At 45.9% G+C, this 10047-nt stretch overlaps 1 protein-coding gene across 1 annotated transcript in view; it reads right to left on the bottom strand.

Annotated features, from left to right (window-relative positions):
• chrd (chordin) overlaps positions 1-10047 on the bottom strand; it is a 16336-nt gene that overhangs the window by 5228 nt on the left and 1061 nt on the right. The window contains exons 2-10 of the mRNA XM_068585837.1: positions 9084-9187; positions 8844-8970; positions 6876-7013; positions 5962-6079; positions 4599-4686; positions 3484-3631; positions 3247-3384; positions 2448-2530; positions 401-577 (exon numbers count right to left, since the gene is read on the bottom strand). Coding sequence (XP_068441938.1) covers positions 401-577; positions 2448-2530; positions 3247-3384; positions 3484-3631; positions 4599-4686; positions 5962-6079; positions 6876-7013; positions 8844-8970; positions 9084-9187 — 1121 coding nt within the window. The remainder of the gene's footprint in view (positions 1-400; positions 578-2447; positions 2531-3246; positions 3385-3483; positions 3632-4598; positions 4687-5961; positions 6080-6875; positions 7014-8843; positions 8971-9083; positions 9188-10047) is intronic.

Genomic DNA, 10047 nt, shown 5'->3' with positions numbered 1-10047 from the left:
TATTCACAGTACGTATAGTACATGTAGTACACAGTATTCACAGTATGTATACGACATACAGTACACAGTATTCACAGTACGTATAGTACATGTAGTACACAGTATTCACAGTACGTATAGTAAATGTAGTACACAGTATTCACAGTACGTATAGTACATGTAGTACACAGTATTCACAGTATGTATACTCCATACAGTACACAGTATTCACAGTACGTATAGTACATGTAGTACACAGTATTCACAGATGTATACTACATACAGTACACAGTATTCACAGTACGTATAGTACATGTAGTACACAGTATTCACAGTATGTATACTCCATGTAGTACACAGTATTCACAGTACGTATACTACATACAGTACACAGTATTCACAGTACGTATAGTACTTCTACAGGACGTTGTGAACGGTCACATGACTCACTGTCACATGACTTCCTGCCGGTGATGTAACCGGAGATCTTTCGGGGCTCTGGTCCCTCGGTTGCCACGGTGATCTCCAGCTGGCCGCGGGACAGCCAGAAGAGCTCGCGGCTGTTCAGGTCCGTCAGAACCTCAGCGAAGTCCGGGTCCTGCCAGGCGACAAGGACACACAACTGCATTTACTCAGAGTAACACACACACACACACACACACACACACACCTGCATCAGGACCAGGACATAGTCTGATCCCAGAGCAGCAGCGACACACACACACACACACACACACACACACAGTAACCTTTTGGGACGCACAGCACGTGCGTTACCAATAACAACAACAACACAACACAAAACACACAATGTTTAAATCATCTCAGCTCACAAATATCTCAAAATATGTTTAAAACAACAACAACATGGCTCCTGTGTTTCATATTGAATGAAGCTTCTGGAGGAAGAGGAGGAGGAGGAGGAGAGGAGGAGGAGGAAGAGGAGGAGGAGGAAGAGGAGGAGGAGGAGGATGAGGAGGAAGAGGAGGAGGAGGAGGAAGAGGAGGAGGAGGAGGAGGAGGAGGAGGAAGAGGAGGAAGAGGAGGAGGAGGAGGAGGAGGAGGAGGAAGAGGAGGAGGAAGAGGAGGAGGAGGAGGAGGAAGAGGAGGAGGAGGAGGAGGAAGAGGAGGAGGAAGAGGAGGAGGAGGAGGAGGAGGAGGAGGAGGAAGAGGAGGAGGGAGGAGGAGGAGGAAGAGGAAGAGGAGGAGGAGGAGGAAGAGGAGGAGGAAGAGGAAGAGGAGGAGGAGGAAGAGGAAGAGGAGGAGAAGAGGAGGAGGAGGAGGAAGAGGAGAGGAGAAGGAGGAGGAAGAGGAAGAGGAGGGGAAGAGGAGGAGGAGGAGGAGAAGAGGAGGAGGAGGAGGAAGAGAGGAGGAAGAGGAGGAAGAGGAGGAGGAGGAAGAGGAGGAAGAGGAGGAAGAGGAGGAGGAGGAGGAGGAGGAGGAAGAGGAGGAGGAGGAAGAGGAGGAAGAGGAGGAGGAAGAGGAGGAGGAGGAGGAAGAGAGAGAAGAGGAGGAGGAGGAGGAGGAGGAGGAGGAGGAGGAAGAGGAGGAGGAAGAGGAGGAGATGTGGGAGTAATAGAACAGCTGCAGGAGCGCGTTGAAGAAATGTTACTTTTATGACAGGGCCTCGGTTCAATATAAATATCCATGTGCTGTAAATCCACATGGAGAGGAGCCAGGAGGGGGAGGGGCTTATGGATGGATGGAGGAGGAGGAGGAGGAGGAGGAGGAGGAGGAGGAGGAGGAGGAAGAGGAGGAGGAGGAATGGATGGAGTAACGAGAGAGGAGTAAGGTGTGGACACATGGAGCAGCGCCGTGGATCCTGATGTTTCTGATGGAAAGAAAACGCACAACGAGAAGAGGAGACACGCACTCTATCAACGCTATGACCGACAACACGCACACACACACACACACACACAGACACACACAAACACACACACGGCGAGGTGGCGACGGGCCGTCTCTCTCTCTCTCTCTCACCGCTAGGCCCGAGGAAAAAACAACACACACAGACACGCACACACACGGGCACGCACACACACACACACACACACACACACACACACACACACTCCTCTCCGTTGATTAGAACCAGAGCCTTCGTCTCTCCTCCCTCTTCCTCGCTTCCATCCATCTCGGCCCGCAGACCACTAACCACTGACATGTGTGAGGAGTGTGTACGCAATCCACACACACACACACACACACACACACACACACACACACACACACACACACACACACACACACAGGGTGGTTCGGTGATCAGAGCGACAGCAGCGTGAGGATGTGGCGAGCGACCACATCCGTCTGAGAGGCCGGGTGGTGGAGGAGTGTGTTGCTGTGTGTGTTCCTCACCAACAACAACAACAACAACAACAACAACAACAACAACAACAACAACAACAGCGACACGTCTCCTCCTTCCTCCACTAAGTCTCTCTGAGAAGTGAGGAGAGGACTCACGTGAGAGGTGACGTTGGCTCTGATCTCTCTCAGGACGTGCTGCCGGTACGCCAGCTGCACCCGCAGGGGCAGCACCACGGGCTCTGAGGGGGGGGGGGGGCAGGGGGGGGGGCAGGGGGCGGGGCAGGGGGGGGGGGGTTAAAGATGGCCGCAGTGAGATACAGAGTACATACACATTGTGACCAATGGATTCTTATGACTTTAAAGTCATGAAAATCTGGTTAAAAGTCATAAAAATTGGGTTTAAATTCATGAAAATTGGTTTAAAGTCATAAAACTTTGTTTAAAATTCATGAAAATGTGGTAAAAAATCATAAAAATTGGTTTAAATTGATGAAAATCTGGTTTAAACCAAATGTTCATGATCAAACATTGTGTGAAATGTGTGTAACCAGTAAAAAGTGATAAAATGTAGTATTTAAACTAACAATAAGGATTCAAAGCATACAGTAAACCTTAAATGACTCAAATGAATGAGAGACAATAGTTTGATTAAAAGAATAAACATTTCTATAGATGCCTGTATGTATGCTGCTGATATTTTGAGCCTCTTTCTTTTAAAAGCAGATTCATTATTTATAACTTAGCGTGAATGAACGTCATGAACACATGAACATAACACATTTACACAACTTTTAATACACTTTTGGGATTTCAGGGAACTTCTGAAGCCTGGAAAAATAACCATTTTATAAATTCCATGACTTTTTTCCAGGTTTTTTATGACCGTAAAGAAACCCTGAGAGAGACGGAGAGTTTTCAGATTTTAAAAATGGCCGCCGCCCCCCCCCCCCCCCACCTCTCCCCCGGTGCTTGACGAGGCCCTGCAGGATGAGGATGAAGTGCAGGTTGCTCTCCGTGTCGCTCAGCGTCAGCATGGCGAGGCCGCCGGCGCCCGAGTTCTCCTCCTCCGACGTCAGCGTGGAGCTGAACGTCTCTGCACACACACACACACACACACACACACACACGTTACACCTGCACACACCGCAGTGATACAAAGTGTATACACACAACACAATGTTCCTGCACGCACCAGCAAACAGCGCCCGGTGCTTGATGACCTTGCCCTCCACTTCTCCTCGCCCGCCGGCCGCCGCCGTCGTGCTCATGCTGATGCGCATCAGCTCCGCCTGCAGCCGCCGCATCAGAGGCTTCGCCAGGTTCTTCCACACGCCGCAGATCTGCACACACACACACACACACACACACACACACACAGGTGAGCTGCAGGCCTCCAAACATCCCACGAGGAGGAAGAAATGAAATAAATAAATAAATCAAAAAAGGCACGCAGACGAAAAAAAAACCAGCCAACACATCTGCTGAACGCATCAACACATGATTGTTCTCTGGGAAACCGCAGCCTGCAGCCGTCAACATGAAGCCAGGGGGGGGAGGGGGGAGGATGGGGGGGAGGAGGGATGAGGGAGGAGGAGGGGGGAGGAGGGGGGAAGGAGAGGGGGGGGCTGTGGCGCCTCATAACTTCCAGGGTTCAGGAGGTAATCTCTATTGTTAATTAGCGACGCTCGTGATGCAACGTGTGAAAAATGTCTCTTTTACTAAAGTATGCGCCCCCTCACCCTCTCTGTGTGTGTGTGTGTGTGTGTGTGTGTGTGTGTGTGTGTGTGTGTGTGTGTGTGTGTGTGTGAGAGTGTTTTCTCAAGGGTCCTCTGGTGCTTGACACTAATATTTATATTGAAAAAAACATAATTTCTGTGACTGAAACTGGAGAGAGGAGATGTGCGTGTGTGTGTGTGTGTGTGTGTGTGTGTTTTGGCAGGAAGTGAATGTGCACCGATGGAGACACACACACACACACACACACACACACACACACACACGAGCACGCCGACGTCTGATTCATCAGGATAATATTGGGCTTTTTTTCATGAAACTCAGCCGGCTCCACCTCTGACCCGACGGACGCTCAGTGTGTGTTGATGTGTACAGCTGACACACTCGTGTCACTGTGTGTGTGTGTGAGTGTGTGTGTGTGTGTGTGTTTATTATTGCGTGAGTGAGTTATGGGAGGAAGGAAAGCGTGGCGTCCAGAGCGGGTGCATTCATCACAGCGGCACTTCATCGCTCTTTCTCCGTGGAGGCGCTCGATGGAACCAGTGGCATGATGGGAAAGGGGGCGGGGCTTACCATGTCCGCCGCTCCTCTGGGAACTCTGTACTCGAAGGCTGTGGAGCCGTCTGCGTCCAGCAGGAGGATCCTACTGGGACGAGTCATCCTGGAGGAGAGACAGCGGACATGTTATTCTATGTTAGAGTACGTTATTCTGCTTTATTGTACATTATTGTACATTAGAGTACATTATTGTACATTAGAGTACATTATTGTATGTTAGAGTACATTATTCTGCTTTATTGTACATTATTGTACATTATTGTATGTTAGAGTACATTATTCTGCTTTATTGTACATTAGAGTACATTATTGTACATTATTCTATGTTAGAGTACGTTATTCTGCTTTATTGTACATTAGAGTACATTATTGTATGTTAGAGTACGTTATTCTGATTATTGTACATTATTTTACATTATTGTGTTTTATGGTACATTATTCTGCTGTATTGTACATTATTGTACATTAGAGTACATTATTGTATGTTACAGTACATTATTCTGCTTTATTGTACATCAGAGTACATTATTCTGCTCTATTGTACATTATTCTGCTGTATTGTATATTATTGTACATTAGAGTACATTATTGTATGTTAGAGTACATTATTCTGCTTTATTGTACATTAGAGTACATTATTGTACATTATTCTGCTTTATTGTACATTATTCTGCTTTATTGTACATTATTGTACATTAGAGTACATTATTGTACATTATTCTGTTTTATTGTACATTATTGTACATTAGAGTACATTATTGTACATTATTCTGCTTTATTGTATATTATTCAGCTGTATTGTACATTATTGTACATTAGAGTACATTATTGTATGTTAGAGTACATTATTCTGCTTTATTGTACATTATTGTATATTATTCTGCATTATTAATTTAGTATTAAACTCGTTATGAAGATAAAAGGTTAAATATCTTGAAACTTTTTGATTTGGCTGCAAAGTATTTACTCAAATGTAGATTTTTAACTCTTTGATCTTCTTCCCTGAAACCCAGACGTGTAAATAAATAAATAAATAAAGTAAACCAGTGACAGCTGCAGAGCTCAAAGAGAGGAAGCAGACCCTGAACGCAGCGTGTACACACACAGGAAGCGGACCCTGAACGCAGCGTGTACACACACAGGAAGCAGACCCTGAACGCAGCGTGTACACACACAGGAAGCGGACCCTGAACGCAGCGTGTACACACACAGGAAGCGGACCCTGAACGCAGCGTGTACACACACAGGAAGCAGACCCTGAACGCAGCGTGTACACACACAGGAAGCGGACCCTGAACGCAGCGTGTACACACACAGGAAGCGGACCCTGAACGCAGCGTGTACACACACAGGAAGCAGACCCTGAACGCAGCGTTACCTCTGGTAGGTGACGGAGAAGGCCAGGCTGCTTCTGGTCAGAGAGAAGCGAGCGCGGGCGACGCCGTTGGAGCTCGGCAACCACGAGTCCGTCACTCCGGTCAACACGGCCACGAAGTCTACGGGGGAGAAAGGGTTGCTTAGAGACATGGATTGCTTAGAGACATGGGTTGCTTAGAGAGTGGGTTGCTTAGAGAAAGGGTTGCTTGGAGACACTTAGCGAAAAGGTCGCTTAGAGAGCGGGTTGCTTAGAGAAAAGGTTGCTTAGAGACACTCAGCGAGAGGGTCGCTTAGAGAGCGGGTTGCCTAGAGAGTGAGTTGCTTAGAGACACGGGTTGCTTAGAGACATTTAGAGAGGGTTGCTTAGAGACACTTAGACAGCAGGTTGCTTAGAGACATGGGTTGCTCAGAGACACTTAGAGAGCAGGTTTCTTAGAGACACAGGTTGCTTAGAGATACATGGGTTGCTTAGAGACACTTAGAGACACAGGTTGCTTAGAGACACGGGTTGCTTAGAGACATAGGTTGCTTAGAGACACGGGTTGCTTAGAGACACAGGTTGCTTAGAGTCATAGATTGCTTAGAGAGACAGGTTGCTTAGAGACAAAGGTTGCTTCGAGACACAGGTTGCTTAGAGTCACAGGTTGCTTCGAGACACAGGTTGCTTAGAGTCACAGGTTGCTTAGAGACACAGGTTGCTTAGAGTCACAGGTTGCTTAGAGACACAGGTTGCTTAGAGTCACAGGTTGCTTAGAGACACAGGTTGCTTAGAGTCACAGGTTGCTTAGAGTCACAGGTTGCTTAGAGACACAGGTTGCTTAGAGTCACAGGTTGCTTAGAGACACAGGTTGCTTAGAGTCACAGGTTGCTTAGAGTCACAGGTTGCTTAGAGACAGAGGCTGTGTTGGGCCTCACCTGTGCGGCTCTCCCCGGGGTCCAGCTCCTCAGAGCTCAGGTAGGATCGGTCGTTGTAGGACTTGTGGAGGTCGTCGTCTTTGTCTTTACTCGACTCCTGAAAATACTCGAAGCCGTCCAGCAGCGAGTCTTTATCTCCTGGAGAGGAGGAAAGACAAGGTTATTAAATATGAAAAACATACTGCTGCATGTTTACAAAGAGCAATAAATAATGAAAACATAATATAATAAATAAAGAGGAATAGAATATATTCTGATAAAATAATGATGATGAAATAATTATATAATAATACATAAATAACAAATAAAAAATACAATATAACACAAATGAGTATAAAATAATGTTGTAATAATAATAAATAATTCATTATACAAAAATATGAATAAATAATATATTATAATACATTAATAATAGATAATGCATTATAACACATATTAATAAATCATATAATAATTAATTAATAATAGATTATGCATTAAAAAAAATATTAATACACAAATAATACAAATATTAAATAGAAAAAAGAAAAGAAAAAATATATATTCTATTAGCTTTAACAGAATTTATTTATAACTTTAATAAAGTAAATCTTAATATTTAAAGGTGTTAAAGAATCATTTTTAAAAGTTTAAATATTTGCAAATAACAAAAATAAGTTTGAAAAGTTCGAGGGACCTTTTTTCTGTCTTGAAACACTAAAACATTTCTGAGCGACTGCGTATTAAAAGATTCATGTTTCTCTTTGAAGTCGCTTCAGGTTCTGGAAGAAAAACGAACCAAAACATTCAGGATAGAGAGACAGAGAGAGAGAGAGAGAGAGAGAGAGAGAGAGAGAGAGAGAGAGAGAGAGAGAGAGAGAGAGAGAGACATCTCTCTCTCTCTCTCTCTCTCTCTCTCTCTCTCTGTGTTTTGCCGTTGAAGCGACGCTGGCTTGAGATCCCAACAATGACCCACTGTGTCCACACACACACTCACACACAAACACTCACACACTCAGACACACACACACACCTTCTGCACCCCCTCTGCTCCACTGGGCACACCCGCAGGCTTCTGGGTAATGTCAGTCTCACGTCTCCCTACTTCACAATGCACGGTATCCTCAGGTGCTCCAGTTATAACACACACGTATATATATACATATATATATATATATATATATATATATATATATATATATATATATATATATATATATATATATATAAACATATATATATATACACACACACACCATTTTTTTCCATCATTGACACAAAAATGCTTTGCTGCCAAAGCGAAGACAAACACACTCAACCTATTCCTCACAAACTTCACCACAACACCCACACACTAACACACACACACATGTACACACATACACACACACACATACACACTAACACACACACACATGTACACACATACACACACACACATACACACACACACACGTACACACACACAAACAGTCCAGGGCCGGTCCACACAGTGCTACATTTACTTTCCATTACCTGACACACGGCGCAGAGAAAAACACCCTGTGTGTGTGTGTGTGTGTGTGTGTGTGTGTGTGTGTGTGTGTGTGTGTGTGTGTGTGTGTGTGTGTGTGTGTGTGTGTGTGTGTGTGTGTAAGTGTCAATGTGTGAATGAGGCTGAATCCCTGTGAGAGGACATGTGTTCATTTGATGTGTGTGAATGGAAAACCGACTGAGCGGCTCCAAATACCCAAAGATGCTTTAAATAAATAAATCATTTATCTTCATTTATTAACACTAGTGTGTAGAGTGTAGCAAATATATCGTCACACACACACACACACACACACACACAGACCTCGTTCTCCCTCCACTGCCTGCGTGTCGTGCGGCCTCTCGCTCCGTTTGTGGATCTTTTGTGTCGCGCAATTAAAATAAAACTAAATGTAAAAAGCTGCAGGTTGGAGGTGTGTGTGTGTGTGTGTGTGTGTGTGTGTGTGTGTGTCCTACCTTTCGGGCAGGTCCTGCAGCAGTGTCCCGGCAGCAGGACGGGCTCCTCACAGTCCGGGTCGGGGCAGTCCTGCTTCACGTTCTTACAGTTGACCTTCCCGAACACTTTGCCACGCCGGCCCTTCTGCTGCGAGGGAGCCACACACAGACACACAAAACACACAAAACATCACACATCACAGCCTGGAGACCCACACATACATATGTGTATGTATCGAGAGAGGGAGGAAGCAAACTCACGGTCTCGCAGAGGCACAGGACGCAGTGCATCACCCCGAAGGGCTCCCCGAGGTCGGGATGCCACGAGTCCTCCAGAGAGTAGAAACGACCTCCGAACGAGCATCCTGCAGGGCGAGAGAGACAGAGAGAGAGAGAGAGAGAGAGAGAGGGGAGAGAGAGGGGGGGGGAGAGAGAGGGGGGAGAGAGAGAGAGAGGTTGCTTTAGCGGGAGGAATCCAGCTTTCTGGGAAGGATTGCGTAAGGTTTTTCTCGTGCGACTACAGAGATTTCAGAATGTTTTACGGCGTGTCGGCCGCGCGGCTCTGACAGGCCGAGGCGTCGCGCGCTATTTCCCCGTCATTCCACGAGGAAGTGTGCGTCCATCCCGCGGGACTCGACCCCGCGTCCATCCCCCGTCCATCGTCCAGATGACGCGACCAGGGAGACGTTCACCCACGAGTTGTTCCAGAGTTACAGAGATTTAGATGCATTTTTATGTATTTAAAGTATATTTACAGTTGTTTTTTTCATGAGAACTGGAGTGAGCTCTGGAGTGAGCCAGACCCGCCTGCTTTAAGAAAAAATACATTTAAAAAAAGATCAAATTCCTGAAGCTCCAGGCCGGAGTGTGTAACACAACTCGGCGGTGTTGTGTTGTGTCGTGCGGCGGTAGATACACTACACACAGCGTTTAGTGTTGTTATTACTGCACTAAAAAACATCATAATTGAGTGTTAGTCACGCTGCGTTACTGCAGGAATATTACAGGGGTGAGGACAAACTGCCTGCGTGTACACACACACACACACACGCACACACACACACACACACACACGCTGCTGCCAACCTGGTTCACATTATTCTTTCATTAAAGTGACTGCACACACTTTTTAAAAAAACTCCCAAAAAACAGTTCAGTTGGAGGGAACCGAACCCGTGACTTCTTCTTCTTCTTCTTCTTCTCTTTCTTCTCTTTCTTCTTCTTC

Source organism: Clinocottus analis, unplaced genomic scaffold, assembly GCF_023055335.1.
Source record: "Clinocottus analis isolate CAN_PGR_092001 unplaced genomic scaffold, fCliAna1.0.p SCAF_2, whole genome shotgun sequence".
NCBI classification, from domain to species: Eukaryota; Metazoa; Chordata; class Actinopteri; order Perciformes; family Cottidae; genus Clinocottus; species Clinocottus analis.
The sequence above is the reverse complement of the archived record's forward strand: the minus strand, read 5'-3'. Positions and strand labels throughout refer to the sequence as shown.